The 16,407-nt window shown below is 44.7% G+C and overlaps 1 protein-coding gene across 1 annotated transcript in view; it reads left to right on the top strand.

The window, feature by feature from the left end:
* Positions 1–16,407, top strand: part of ttc27 (tetratricopeptide repeat domain 27) — a 168,082-nt gene that overhangs the window by 130,253 nt on the left and 21,422 nt on the right. The window contains exons 14-16 of the mRNA XM_079689264.1: positions 6,923–7,021; positions 7,217–7,269; positions 11,487–11,652. Coding sequence (XP_079545390.1) covers positions 6,923–7,021; positions 7,217–7,269; positions 11,487–11,652 — 318 coding nt within the window. The remainder of the gene's footprint in view (positions 1–6,922; positions 7,022–7,216; positions 7,270–11,486; positions 11,653–16,407) is intronic.

A 16,407-nucleotide genomic window follows, 5' to 3' on the forward strand; every position in this document is an offset into this window, starting at 1 on the left:
AAAATTATAAACTGACTGCTACACAATTAAAATAAATGCTTTTATATATTTCTATTAGATGTGACTCTTTGGCGTTTCTGTTATTATTAACACTGCTGCTTTAGTTGTTCTGCTAATATCCTCTGTTATTCCTCATTTTAAAGCCGATATTCTGTGGGGTGGGGGAGCCGGGGGCTCGGATCCTTGTCAACTTTTTCATACCTGATGAGTTTGCATCCCTGTATGTTAAAAAGCCTCAGTCACCTTAATTCATGTAATAAAAACATCTCAGGTCAGTAACACTCAAAGCTAAATGTGCAATACGATGTTCAGCTTTGTTACTATTTATAATGTTATTGTTGTTACATCAGAAGATTTACATATTGGAATGATTTCTTAACTTACAGTAGGCTATTTTTTACAATGTGTGTTGGAAGGATTTATTAAATTACTATGAATATTGTCATTGTTGAAGGCTTTTAGAGAAGGATGAACTATAAGCCTGAATTACATAACATTTTATACCTAAAAACATAAAGCCACAATAAATAAATCACAATTATTCTAGCTATTTTTACCTTTTGCTTTCAACCCACCAGCTTTTATGGTGTTGTTACGTCACTAACTGTAAGCTTGTCACATACAGTCTATGGTCACTCAGAGTAACCTACAGTTAATTTAGCTGCTGGAGAAGAAAGATCAGGGGGGGAGGAGGGGGGAGAGAGCTGTGGTTGATGGGCCATTAGTTGTGTAAATACACAGCTGAGAGCTGCCGTTTCATTCAGACTGTTTAAAAAACGGTAACAACGGACTATCTTTCTTAGCGGATGCACGTCAATTTAAATCAATACACAACTATTTTTTAAATCAATAAAAACATTTTCTAAATCCATAAAAGCATTTCAATTAATACTGGGAGTCATGTCGTTACTTTGTTGAGAATGTGGCCATGTAATAAGCGGGATAATTTGCAGAGACTTGTTCCTTATGGGGAAAATAGCACCCGTCATGCAGATGAGGATCCCTCCGCTACGCTTTGGGATCCTGATCTGCCAACGAGGCTCCATTAAAATATAAATATTTTTAGTGAATTACTGAGTTTAGGCACGTTAATAACCTTTTAATGAAGTTGAATACAGTATATTCATATGTGTCAGTGATTTTATGTCAATTCGGCAAACATAAATGATCGTGGTGAAGATGATGATTAAATTAGGATTAAAAATCGAGAGCCGGGCTGCATTTCCTCCCGTTCGTTTTTTTCGACTAAACAACATTATTTTGTTAAATAACAACATGGTTTTGTTTTGTAGATGATTACATGTCTCTTATTTAGCACAGAGTATGATATCCGTGACATATGGATCTTAACAAAGTTCCGCTGTACATCCAGCGTACTGTAACTGACTTTATTTCACATGAGCTCCAGTGTGGAACCCCACTGCACCCCCTGGTGGATCAATGATCCATTGCAGCTGGCTTCATTATAATTACATTTATCTATCACGGGGGCGGTCTCAAGTCAAGCTGGAGGTTTTCCCTTGAGCGAGGGCAGATCACGTACCAATCACGGCCCTCGCGTTTCAAACTGTCTGAAATGAATCGCTACATCTGTAAACTCCGGTGTCATATTGAGACAAAACACCCATGTTTGGTGACCAAGCCACAGGAGTTTTTTGACCGGAGGCTCAAGGAATTGCAATCACAGAAAAATGTCATTGACACATTTAGCACTGTGAATACAAAGGCAACCGAAGCATCATACCGAGTGGCGTTACGGATAGCTAAGGCATGTAAACCTAGCAACATTGGTGAAACGTTACTCCTCCCTGCTGCAAAGACATCTCCATCTCAACTATTTTTCTCCGAGTGCAACGTATGAGGAAACTGCCATCCTTAACCTCAAAATGTTTAAAACATAAAGATAAAGAGGTTTGAAAAGCTATTGTTTAATGTTTTAAGGAGGTGACGCTCAGCCAATCAAAAAAGAGAAAGGTAGCAATAATAATTGGGAGGGAGGGCGCGGCTGTGATTATGTTCTCTGAGGGGAGGCTCACCTTCCCACACTTCTGGAACCCCTGGCATAAGGCATAGCCATTGAAAAACATAAGGCAAAAGCTAACGTTATTTATTTTGGTCTCTCTGCTTTCATGTCTATTGGTTCTTAAAAACAGCTGTTAAACTGCTGTTGTCTTTTGCCGGGCTCCGGTGATTGCCAAATCTGGGTGATGCCTTCTGATATGATTTAGTATGTTTGGCTTGTGTTAGCATTAGCATACCGCACCGCTGTCGAACAACGCCGACACACCGTCCTCGTCCGATCCACCACACGCACTCCATCGTTATTGTAGTCCACAGGGAACCCGAAATGTTTCCACACAGCTGATTTAAAAGAAGCAGGTGGGTCAGGTCTTCTAGCTCCTGTGTTACCTGAACTCGCAATACTAACTTTTCTTCTTCTTGTATGTTGTTGGTTTTTGTTGTTTTCTTTTTCTTCTTCATTTGTTGTTTAAGGGCGACTGGCAAACAGCTTTTAGGCGCAATACCGCCCCCTAGATTATATAAAGTGTAGTGGATACTGCCCTGAATGACAGACTTTTTTCCCACTCGTAAAAAAAAGGCGTATTCGTCGTGTGACTGCATGCACCAAACCGTGACGGGACGAATACGGATACCGTTACACCCCTAGTTCCGGGTGCTTCCCTTTGGTCTCTCCCTTTCTTCATGGGTGTTCACCAGGGTCACTTGTACGCCAAGTGGCACAGGCACAGGAGAGTCAGGGTGTCTCAGCGGTGCCTCCACTCTCTGTCCCGCTGGAGGGACAGGGCCTATCTTCTGATGGGCGTGCCCATGGGCGCCATCCCATACCGCCGGGAGACTGTCACTGTGGATGCATGTCTCTCAGGGTGGGGTGTGGCAGGGCAGGACTGCTCAGGGTCATTGGTCTGCCCAGGAAGGTGCACGCCATATCAACGTGCTAGAGCTTCGGGCTGTGCTGCTTGCACTCATGCACCTTTCAACCCAACTGGCGGGCAAGCATGTTCTCGTTCGTTCGGACAACATGTCCGCTGTGGCACAAATCAACCACCAGGGGGGCACCAGGTCCGCACAGCTGCTCCGGGTTTCACAGAGTCTCTTGTCTTGGGCGTTCCCCCGCCTGGCCAGTCTGCGGGCAGTCTTTCTACCAGGCGACCGGAATCAGGTCGCAGATTTCCTCTCGGCACAAGCCTCCACCGGGGCAGTGGAGGCTCTGATACTACAGGCGCTTCAGGTGGTCCTTACTCAGGGGCACAGGCTCCTTCTGGTCGCCCCCCACTGGCCGGGGAGAGTTTGGTTCCCACTGCTGCGCAGTCTCTGCTGCAGCCCACCATTGCGTTTCCCCGACCGGAAGGACCGTCTGTCACAGCTCAGGGGTCAGATCTGGCATCCCGACCCTCACGCCTTCAGCTGCGGGGCCCAACCCGCTGTTGAGCATTTTCACGGCATCTGTCAGCATCAGATCACCATCCACTCGAGCGTAATATGAATGCAAATGGAAGCTCTTCTCCCACTGGTGTTTGGGTAAGGCTGAGAATCCGGGGCATTGCTCTGTGGCCACCATTCTAGAGTTCCTGCAGTCTCTTCTGGATACTGGACGTTCTTACTCCACTTTGAAGGTTTATATGGCTGCTAGTTCTGCCCGACATGTTGGAGTAGACGGCGCCACGGTGGGGCGCCACAGGTTGGTGTCCCTCTTCCTGAGAGGGGCTTTACGGCAGCGTCCCCCTAGTACCCCGAAGGCTCCGACTTGGGACCTGCCCCTAGTGCTGGATGCCCTATCATCTCCTCCCTTCAAGCCAGGTGGGGCTTAAGTGGCTGTCCTTGAAGGCGGCATTTCTGCTTGCTATAACCTCAGGGAAGCGAGTTGGAGAGCTACATGCCATCTCCGTGATTGATACATGCCTGAGGTGGAACCCCGATGTCTCGGGTGTTGCCCTCTGGCCGAATGTGGCGTTCCTGCCCAAAGTGCTTCCACTAGCCCACTCCAATCGGCCTATCCAGCTGGCACGCTTTAACTTTCCACAGGAGAGCGGCACGCCTGAGTTGCTGTGCCCTGTGCGTGCCCTAAGGGCGTATATTGATGCTACGGCCTGTATACAGCGGTCAAAGCAGCTCTTCATTTGCCATGGCGGCACTAGGAAGTGTTGTGCTCTCTCTAAACAGCGGCTGTCCCACTCGGTTGTCGATTCCATCTCGCATTCCTATGGGGCCAGTGGCCGCCCCCCACCATCAGGGGTGAGATGCCACTCTACGAGGAGCATCTCAACATCCTGGGCTGCCCTGAGAGGGGTGCCCCTGGAGACCATCAGCGTCATGGGAGTCTTCTGGAACATTCTCCAGGTTCTACCGGGTCAGTGTCGCCACTCCCCACGCTTTGGGCGTGGTCCTGTTGCCGAGCTCCGCTGCTTCCGGCTAGGTAAGTAAGTGCTTGGATTCTTCATGACATTGTTGATATAAGTCATCCAGTGCTAAAGCACCGCCTCTGGCGGTCAGTAGGGACAAAATAGAATGATAGTTACGTCTGTAACTATGGTTCTATGAGTCCCGGATGACCGCCAGAGTATCCTGTCACTCAGAATTCTTGTGTTCTTGATTCTGGGAACAGATCCTCTGACGACACAGGCATATATAGCTGGCGTCACGTGGGTCACAGGTGACTTTGTTGTTATTCTTACTCGAGCTGCGCATGCGCGCGATGGACATATCCAATGCTAAAGCACCGCCTCTGACGGTCATCCGGGACTCATAGAACCGTAGTTACAGACGTAACTATCGTTTTAGTCTAGCTGCTATTATCACAGGGATGGAAGATTCAGTTGCTGTTTCCACAGAGAGCGGACCAACTACTGAGAAATTGAGTCATTGAATAAATGTGAGATTTTATCAATCTGTTTCTTTTGCTCACAAACATATTTTATGGAACATATGCATAGATTTAATACATGGATACACTTGTAATTAGGGCTGCACGATTTGGGGAAATAATCTAATTGCGATTTTTCTGAATGCGATTCGATTTGCGATATTTGTTTTTAAGCGACCCAACAGAGGTTTATTGTAAAATACGGCCATATCTCCGACTAGGAAGGTTGTATCAACGTGCTCCCGTCTCTAGCACCCCCGCAGCCCGAGCTACGAGTGAAAGAACTAAACTTACATGAAACTTCCGTTGGGTTGCTTTAAAGTCAAGCTTCAGTTTAAGATTCACCCTGTAATAGATGTAAAACATGTGATGGAGCATTACTAACCTGACTCAGATGGTTTGTTTCACCAAACCATCTAGGAAAGCTCCGTTGGAAGCCATTTGGAAAAGTATTTCAAAAATACTTGGCAGGTGATTGGATCAATCTGTCTATCACCTGCTATCATGGGCCACTTCTGGGGCCTCCTTTATAACGCCGTGCGTAGGATTCACTTGGGAAGGTTGCTTACGTGGTAGAAATCCAAAGAATAGGTACAGAAATGTTCGATTCACAAAACATTGCGTACCGGCGAGGGAAGTGCGCACTGCACGTACTACGCCTGTTTCCCTTTTATAAATCACAATCGACTCGAAATGCGGCGCAGCTTTTGTGGGATTCACGTAACGCCCATATTTGCCTATAAATAGTCAAAGCAAGTCAAAGCCCATTCATTCATTTTGACTGACTACATTAAGAAGATCGCAGGAAATGACGACAGAACAGCTAAAAAAGACATCTCACACCGTGTCAGATTTTGGTTATTTTGGAGAGGTCGAGATAAATCATATTGTTTGGTGGATGCAGTTTGAACCAGAGTAGCAGCATGGAGGTCGGATCGTCACCAAAATAAATAAATAAGTGGTCCGAAAAAGATTAATGACAAAAAAAATACACATAGCCTTCCTCAGGCAGTGTGTTTGCACCGGGGACAGGAGACACCCCCTTGATGAGAAACTCTTAAGAAATTATCGGGGAATCCCTCCGGAGTGGAGTCAAATTATTTTTTTGTATTTGGTGATTTGTGTTCCAGCTTTCGATCAGCAACTATATATCCATAATCCACCAGTTAAAGGAAATACAACTAATGTGTTGTTATATTAGCTGTACAATTGACCACATATGGTGTTCTTAGTTTCCATACCTCCTGTTTTTTACGAGCGACTTATCAAGTCTTGGTAAACGGCAGAAAACACGATTCAACATGATAGTATATAAAACCATGCTCGTATATACAACCTATAGAAATGCAAAACGGCGTCAGTTTAGACGTAATTCTGTCCTCCTGCTTACCGCATAATTTATGAGAAAACATTTCATAACATTCACACAACATATTCGATTTGGTTTTAAATAACATACCCGTATTTATTTATTTATCCAAGTTATGTTTTTGTGTGCACTGAGGAGTCGCAAACAGGCGTTTGTTTAATCATTTTAAGATTGGCTTTAATCAATTTGTGAAAATGAATTCTTCATATATGATAAATGAGAGTTAAAATTGTATTTGTTATTATTTCCACATATTTCTCTCCATTCTTCCTTCTGCCAACGGTGTCGCAGTTTCTCGTCTCTCCCGTTTTTGTGCTTAGTGTGTAGGCATGGGTTAGAGTTTGCGTTGAGGGCCGCAGATTTTCCCATCAAGTTAGTATTTTATAAATCGCAAATATTGCGTAGAAACTGGCGTACGCCATTTTTTGAGCGTATATCCCTTTATAAATGAGGCCCCTGATTGGTTAGCAATGAATGGTACATGTAGAGCACAGCACTTCTGATTGGTGTGGAGGACTGACACACAAGAAGAACAAAGCAAAAAATGTTTTAAAAGAAGGCTTTGCGTTTTGATAATTGCATCATTTAAAATTTCGATTTAAAATCGTTCAGTAATGCTTTACCCCATTTGTTGTGTGTGTGTGTGTGTGTGTGTGTGTGTGTGTGTGTAGCTTGGTGTGTGGTTTTCTCTCGGCTGTGCTTACATAGCCCTGCAGGGTTATGAGGGAGCTGCCAAGGCCTTCAAGAGGTGTGTAACACTGGAGCCAGATGTAAGTACCTACACACGCTGACTATTATTTACTAAATCATTAGTGAAAGAGTAGTGCGTAGACAAAACGGAACAAAACACACACTACTCAGCAATACCAACAGTCATACTTTACACCTTCTCTGTCAGCCTCTGTGCGTAATTCTGTGGTTATTTGCCATTTTCGACTCATCTCTTTTCTCCATCCCCTCTCCAGAATCCAGAAGCATGGAACAACCTCTCTTCAGCCTATATTCGCCTCAACAACAAGTGAGTATGACTATGCATAGAATGAATTTGGTTTAATAAGCAATATAGCAAAGTATATAGCCACAGCAAACTTAATGTAGATTGCTTATTAGTATTCAAGATTAGTCGTGATGGAGCAAAGGATCAGGGACATTTGAAAGTGGCACCAGAGAAAAAAAGTCTGTAATTTTTTCGAAAGAATAAGAATGCAACATTTTTTAAACTTTATTACATTTATAGCACATAAACATGATGACTTGGTTACACATAAATAAAACAAGCTTATAAAGAAACACGGCAAATTGTCAGAACAGTACAGAAATGTATTTGATGGCAACATTGTTAAAATACATCTCTTTGCAGCGTTGGCTCGATGACAGATCACACAGCAATAATTTAATAAATAAAACCAATGAAGGTTTCAAATCACTGGTATGTACGATTCAAATGGATTATCTTTATTTGAACCTGAGTTCTGTATGGCTCTGGCAGCGCACAGATCAGATTATGTTTGTTGTTCCTTGCGCTCTGCCTTTTTGGGGTTGTTACAACCCGGCTCCTGGGCTGCAACAAAAAGCAGGGAGGCGAGACGAAGGGTAAGAAAATAACAATTGTTTATTCTCAAATAAACAATTTAATGACAGAACCAGCCACAGGTCCCCGAGGCTGGCATGAAGAGAATGCCCAGAGGAGTCCGAGAGCGACGTATCCGGCTGGGCTCTTTCTTGAAGGCTTCCGGCCAGGTGTAGCTCCTCAAGGCCTAGCAGCTCGTCACACAGGTGCAGCTTGTCAGGCAATGGAACCTGCAAACACAAACACACACACCCAGACGGCACCCCACGCGGTGTGGAGGGGTCGTCACACTCCCCCCCCATAAGAAAGGAGTTCCACTAGAACACCGTTAACTACCTAAATAGCTAGGAGCTCTTCTCGCGTTGACAGAAGACCACTCTGGCCAGTCCCTTGACCGTGCACCTGGAAGAACCCGGAATGTCCTTCCAGAAACCGCAAACTAGCACTTGGCAACAAACCCAAGACCTGACCCCCAGTTCGCTGCCGAATTGGCTTACCTGTCTGACATGATTTAACGTGCCGAGATACATCTCTCTTGAGACCAGGCCAAAAAACATAACGCAACACGTACCCACATGTTTTACGGACACCCAGATGTCCCGACTGCCCATGCGCTTTCCTGAGGACCTCCTCACGAAATCTGACAGGAACCACAATCTGATACACTGACTCACCAATGAAGCCTTTCCCACGTGACCACCACTTTCTGACCAGCAATCCCCCTTGCAGCTGACAACCCCAGGTGACACCATTACCATCCTCGGTGGAGAGAACCGCCTCAAAAAACGGACTGAGGGAGACATCCGCTTTCTGCTCTACCACAAACTCACTGCGGGATACAGACAACAACCAGTCAGGAATAACCACGGAACCTATCTCACTGGCATCTTCCTCCTGCTCAGACTCCCCCTGTGCACGGCTCACAGCCCGGGTCACAGAGCAAGCCATAAACACTCCAGGAGAGCACTTAACATTCTCCTCTGCGTTAACAGTCACAGTGGGTGAAGATGACTGCGTGGCACACGGCTGCCAGCCAGGCCGTTACCTAGGATAACATCCACACCACCAATCGGCATTAGAGGACGGACCCCCATGGCGACCTCACCCTGCACCAGACCAGAGTTAAACACAACAGAATGCAGAGGAACAGGCACAACATTCATTCCCATACCTCGCATCCGGACAAAATAACCAGTTCAAGATTTGTCCGAAAACGGTAACACAGAGTTCAGAATGTATGAGTCATACGATGCAGTGTCTCTCAAAATCTTTACCGGCAAGCTGATGTCACTTCCCACCAATGACATGTATCCGGTTGACAAAAATGCAGAAAACAGTGGTTCCTTCAACCCGCATTGCTCATTAACCTGCTGACCGGGAGAGATGACAGGTAAGGATACCACAGACACAGCACAAGCAGCAGAGTTAAACTGGCCTACACAGTTCCCCCTGCTAGCCTTAGCTTTGGGACAGTCAGCCTTCCAGTGCCCTCTCTCCCTGCAGAAATGACAAATTTCCAAATCATCCTGTAGCTGACCTCGTATCTCACATCCAGGTTTACCCCAGTGTGGATTAGCTTTCTCTTCCCATCTCCCTGCTGTACGATACATACCAGCTTCATCCTGGCCCCTGAAAACTTGACCGCTCCTGTGCGTTAGCACATAGTCATCTGCCAGAGCAGCAGCCTCTGCAGCAGTCTTCACTTTGCGCTCGCTGATGTAAACCGCAATGTGGCTGGGTAAAGAATTTTTATATTGCTCCAACAACATCAACTCACATACTGCAGTATACGTTTCGATATTCAGGGATTTACACCACCTACTGAAAAAAGTAACCAGATCCCTGGCAAACTCAACATGGGTCTGTACGCTAGAATTCTCCCAGGACCTGAACCTCTGTCAATATGCCTCAGGGACTAACTCGTATGCCTTCAACACAGCAGTCTTAACAGTCAGATAAACCTTCCTCTCTGCCACCGTCAGAGCAGAGTAGGCTTCCTGTGCTTTACCCGTTAACACACACTGTAACAATAAGGTCCCCTCAGCGTCAGACCACTCTCTGGTCTCAGCTACACGTTCGAACAGGGGAAAAAAAACTCTGGGTCTCGTTCACTAAACTGAGGCACTACCCGCAAATTACTGCCAACTTCAAATGGAGTAGCTCTACCAGGGAAATTAGAGGCCTGACCTGCACCACCAGCAGGAAAACCCAACCTCCGCTCCTCTAACTCAAGCCTTTTAATTTCTACTTCCCCCCTTATTTTTTTAACTGCCATCTTCTCCATTTCTGTTTGCAACAACAGCAACTCTTTTCTCTGTTCAAAAGTCAGGCCTGTATCACTGCAGCCAGACGTACTGCCACTGTCTCTGCTAGGATCAACAGTATGTTTTCCCCCTTTAAAAACACCTAACTCAAACAAATTTGCCTTAACAATGCCTCTTATGTTTTCCTTCATTCTTTTATCCCCAACATCCAAGCGGAAATGCTCAGCAACACAGATCAGCTGCTCACGTGAAAAGCCCTCCAGTAGCTCCTCTGTAGGCGCTCTCACAAACTCCTCCACACTCTCCATCCTACAACACTGAGTGCACGCTCACGCTACTACACACCCTACACGCTACCGCAGCCCGTCCCTCTAACTGCCTACAGAAACTAGCTAAACTCCCCGCTAGTCTTCAGGTGCTAGTTATGGCGGGTACTTATGCACTAATACCGTAAGCTCGGCGAAGTGACCAGCAAACCGGCAACTCCACCTGCAGCCTCGGCGTGCTCCCGAGCTAATAGCTCTAACCACTTTCACACCGCACTAACAGCCCCCCCTACGACCTCCAAGGGAGACCGTACTAGACCTAACAGGGAAAGAAACCACGGTAACTAACGATCTGTGCTCGTACTCGCTGCCACACAATCTCCGTTCACCAGAACTGCAAAAACACTCACCCCCGCAACGCTACTCCCAAACAACCAGCCGCACCCAGCGACAACAGCAGCTGCTCGAAATCCGTCCCCACACTGGACATCCAGTTGCACACGCTTCCCAGGTCCAAAACAACGAGCCCCCATCTGTTACTGTTACAACCCGGCTCCTGGGCTGCAACAAAAAGCAGGGAGGCGAGACGAAGGGTAAGAAAATAACAATTGTTTATTCTTAAGTAAACAATGTAATGACAGAACCAGTCACAGGTCCCTGAGGCTGGCATGAAGAGAGTGCCCAGAGGAGTCAGAGAGCGACGTATCCGGCCGGGCTCTTTCTTGAAGGCTTCCGGCCAGGTGTAGCTCATCAAGGCTTAGCAGCTCGTCCCACAGGTGCAGCTTGTCAGGCAATGGAACCTGCAAACACAAACAAACACACACCCAGACGGCACCCCACGCGGTGTGGAGGGGTCATCACAGGGGTACAGAGGTATCTTGTGAACCCAGAGTGTCTCCGAGTCTTTGTTCGCTTCAGACTCATGAGTTTTCAGGCCTGAAATTGAAAAGCCAAGCGGTTAGCACTGCTGCTACTTCAGCAGATGCACTTTCTACATTTTTTACGTGTTTGTGCATCTTGCAGCAGCTTTGTATCGCATCAATCTTTCCTTCACCAAAAATCAATTTGTTAGTCACTGCTAACTTCTTCCTTTCCTCTTCTTTTTCGTCTGCTTCTTCATGTCGCTTCATTTTAGAGAGAAAGCATTCCGCACCCTGAAGGAAGCTCTGAGGTGCAACTACGAGCACTGGCAGATCTGGGAGAACTTCATCATGGTGAGCACTGACATTGGGGAGTTTTCCGAAACTATCCGCGCCTACCACCGCCTGATGGACCTCCGGGAAAACTACAAGGACACTGAGGTAAAGAACTGCACTTTTACATTACATTACATTGCATTTAGCTAACGCTTTTATCCAATGCGACTTAGAATAAGTGCATTCGAACAAGTTTGTAAACTTGAAAAAAACAGAATCATATAAGTACATCAGTTTTCATAGAGCCAAAACATTTCAAGTGCTACTCAACTGGCTTTAGATAAGCCAGTCCTTTATTAGTATAAAAGTGCTTTGTTACTCATTTTATTGCTCGAAGTGGAGTCGAAAGAGTTGAGTCTTTAGTCTGCGCCGGAAGATGTGTAAGCTTTCTGCTGTCCTGATTTCAATGGGGAGCTCATTCCACCATTTTGGAGCCAGGATAGCAAACCGACGTATTTTTGCTGATGGGAACTTGGGTCCCCCTCGCAGTGCTGGTGCAGCGAGCCGTATGGCTGATGCAGAGTGGAGTGCACGTGCTGGGGTGTATAGTTTAACCATGTCCTGGATGTAGGAAGGGCCAGATCCATTCACAGCATGGTACGCTAGTATCAGTGTCTTGAAGTGGATTTGAGCAGTTACCGGAAGCCAGTGAAGGGAGCGGAGGAGCGGTGTGGTGTGGGAGAATTTAGGAAGGTTGAAGACCAGACGAGCCGCTGCATTCTGGATGAGCTGCAGAGGTCGGATGGGACATGCAGGTAGACCAGCCTGGAGGGAGTTGCAGTAGTCTAGGCGTGAGATGACGAGAGCCTGGACCAGAAGTTGTCGCTTTCTGGTATCCTCCTGATGTTGTAAAGCGTGTATCTGCAGCAATGGGTTGTAGCAGCGATGTTTGCAATGAAGGACAGTTTATCTAGGGTCACACCCAGATTCCTTGCAGTCTGAGTCGGGGAAACAACAGAGGGGCCGATGTTGATTGTTAGTTCAAGGGTGAGACACTCTTTTCCCGGAAGAAAAAGCAGTTCAGTCTTGTCAAGGTTGAGCTTGAGGTGGTGAGCAGACATCCAACGAGAGATGTCTGCTAGACAAGCAGAGGTGCGTGCGACGACCTGGGTTTCAGAATGGGGAAAAGACTGAATTAATTGGGTGTCGTCAGCGTAGCAGTGGTATGAAAAACCATGCAGGCTAATGACCGATCCGAGCGAGTTTGTGTACCGGGAGAAGAGGAGGGGACCAAGGACAGAGCCCTGAGGGACCCCTGTAGTTAATTGACAAGGGTCAGACTCGGACCCTCTCCAAGTTACCCTGTAGGTGCGGTCTTCGAGGTATGAGGTGTGGAGGGAAAGTGCAGAGCCTGAAACTCAAGTTCTTGGAGAGTGCGAAGGAGAGTCTGATGGTTCACCGTGTCGTTCACACTTTAAGTCATCAAGCGCAATATGAGAAAGAATTACTGTTGCATACTGCTGTGACACTGAAAGGGTGTCATAGTGAATATAGTCTGCAGCTTATACACCCTTAAGAAATTAAAATTATATGGAGCATTCATACCCACACATATTTATTATTAGATGCATCTGAAGGACCTCCACATTCAGTGATGTACTTGAGGCAGTCAATCACAGCAGCTTGCGAGTTAGACCTACAATCCAAAGATATTGAATACAGTACATACATAGGTACTTAATCATGGATAACAACCACAATATACCAGTGGAGAACCGTGTATCACAACTGGACCTTCTGTAGACACACACACACCCCCCTGCCTCAGCCCTGTTTTAATTCAGTTTTTGACAATTAACTTTAAAGATGTCGTCCTTCAGCTCAGTGGGACTGGATGAATTCACAGCTGTGACTCAGAAATACATCCTGTGTTTTTAGGGAATTACCCAAACTACCTAAATTCACCTTTTAGAGGGTAATGGCACATTATTTAAATCTAGGTGACTTTCTTTTGCTCTGTTCCCGTTTCTGTCTTTTCAGCCAGCATGTTTATTAATACTGGCTGTGCTGCCATTAGTCACATCAGTTATACTACAAGATGTAAAAGTAAAAAAATAGGTTGAATTTGGTAAATGGAATGTAACTTTGCTCTGTTTTCCTCTTAATTTTTAAATCTCCTCCTTCAACAAACAGGGTTCGTACGGTCATTGAAAACCTGGAAAAGTCATGGAAATTCAAAATGCAAATTCCAGGCCCTGGAAAAGTTATGGAAAACAATATTTTCCACAAAGTTTTGGAAAAGTCATGGAAATGTAACTAAAGTTGCGTCAAATATAATTTACATTTTATTTAATCGCCAAAATAATCTGTGGTCGCGAGCTGTTATGTGCCATCATGACGCCCATGGTGTTATTTTTTTAGTATATGAAGCTAGAGCTGTTTGCTCGAGTCTTCCTGCCTGTCGGGCCGGCTGAATTCTGCTGCTCCGGGATGAGGGTCAGCTACATTATCTACGGTGCGTTCGGTAACTGTCCGGAGTCACTGTGGCACAGACTGCACCGCTGGTGAACAGCTGTTGGAACAGGCCGTTCAGGTGTTCAGAGCAGAGCGGCAGAGCGTGATGTGAACTGAAAGGTTTTTCTGTCGCAATATTATTTAAGGAATCGTTGAGCTAGCTAGCAAGCATACATTGTCACTATCTGCTAACGTTAGCTTTAGCCTTTGTTTTCTAATAGTTTTTTTCATAGGCTATATACAGAGGTGTTATAAGTATAGATATTGTACTAGAGTAAAAGTAGAAGTACTCAGATCTTGTACTTTAGTAGAAGTACTCAGATCTTGTACTTAATAAAAGTAGAAGTACACGGGTCTTGTACTTGAGTAAAAGTAGAAGTACTCAGATCTTGTACTTTAGTAAAAGTACCAGTACCAGAGTGTAGGAATACACTCGGTAAATGTCCTGCATTCAAAACGTTCCTCAAGTGAAAGTAAAAAAGTATTATCATCAAAATACAGTGAAAGTAGCGACAGTAAAAGTAGTCATTGTGCAGATTGGTCCTTTTCAGAATAATATATGATATAATGATTCATCATTAAAGTGTTCTCAAAGCTGGTAAAGGTACAGCTAGTTTGAATGACTTTGTATACTGCAGGATAGCTTGTGAATTTACTCCAGGTGGAACCAAAGTCTAATTTAACACTTGATTAGATTTCACATCATTCATCCACATCTGTAAAGTAACTAAAGGTATTAAATACATGTAGTGGAGTAAAAGTACACCATGTACCTCTGAACTGTAGTGGAGTAGAAGTACACAGTAGCAAAACATTGAAATACTTAAATAAAGTACAAGTATCTAAAAATTGTACCCACGTACAGTATAGTACTTGTTGAGTTTATGAACTTAGTTACTTTACACAAGTGGCTATACAGATAAAAAGACTAAGCCTTGCACAAAGGCATGAAAATACATTTTCTAAATACTCAACAGTGCTGCCAAAATTATAAACTGACTGCTACACAATTAAAATAAATGCTTTTATATATTTCTATTAGATGTGACTCTTTGGCGTTTCTGTTATTATTAACACTGCTGCTTTAGTTGTTCTGACTGCTAAAATCCTCTGTTATTCCTCATTTTAAAGCCGATATTCCGTGGGGTTGGGGGGGTCGGGGGCTCGGATCCTTGTCACCTTTTTCATACCTGATGAGTTTGCATCCCTGACTACAGTTGCTTTAGCGTGTAGAAGCTAGTAAGCCTACTATTTGATTTTTTTTAGATAAGCACAACATGTTTCATATGCAGACCTTATTTTCCTGTTCCATGTTAAAATAAACAATTTTCAGTGGTAATTTTTTTTTGGTCATGGAAAATTAGATGAAGGTCATTGAGAAATCATGGAAAAGTCATTGAAAATCATTGGTGAAAAAGTGTCTTAACCCTGAACAAAGAAATTCCAAAAGTCCAAACCGTTCCTCAGCATGGTCACAGCCTTTAGAGGAGTGGAACCTCAGAGCAGAACAGTTGACTTTAATGGATTTACCATCGGTGAATCTGCTCGCAGGATTGAGGAAAACTGAAGGTAGATATGGTGCAAAATGCGAGAGCGTGTAAAACCTGATGTGAGCACTTGCAGAAAAGAAATCTGAGCTTGTGTGCATACATTTACACTTGTATAAAATATCCACGTAACTGTGAACCAAATGTACACTTGTATAAAATATCCCCGTAACTGTGAACCAAATTTGAAGTCACAGAAGAAAAAAAGAAGTTTTGTAGCTTGTAGAAAAAAAATAAAATGAGTGATGAAATGTTCACTTGCAGAAAAATACATATTTTTTAAATATATTTTCCATTACAAATGTAACTTGGTTATTACAACCTCTCAAATCACTCATTAGAACTTGACGAATCTGCTCTGTGGCAGTATAAATCGACGAATCTGCGGTCTTGACTTTTGCTACACTTCTTGCGATAAATGTGTCGCAAAAATAACTTTCACCTGTAGATCAGCTGTAGATGTGGGGGGAGGGAGGGGGGTTGGAGCGAAGGGGCGGAGCTATCAGAACGACGAGGCTTGACTGCGGGGCTAACGGTTGTGTCGCTACCAGTCCGCTGACATGGCGCATCAATCAACGGTAAGTTTTGCCCATTACTTGCCCAGTATTACTTTGAATATTATTATTGTGATTGAGGATTAAATCCGCTTTGAAGACCACCGTTTATATCGCACAGTTTAGCGGCAAATTAACGTCAGTTACCCAGCTAATGCTAGCTTTGTCGAGTTTATGCTAGCTAAACAAGTAGTGGTTGTAGTCTACAGCAGTAATTAATATATTGTAGCCTACTGCTTTGGCACTAACGGTTGATAACCGTTTAGGAAAATAAAACCAATTGAAAGGTACTGAAATAATGACAC

Source organism: Notothenia rossii (genome assembly GCF_949606895.1).
Source record: "Notothenia rossii genome assembly, chromosome: 6".
In the NCBI taxonomy this organism is placed as follows: domain Eukaryota; kingdom Metazoa; phylum Chordata; class Actinopteri; order Perciformes; family Nototheniidae; genus Notothenia; species Notothenia rossii.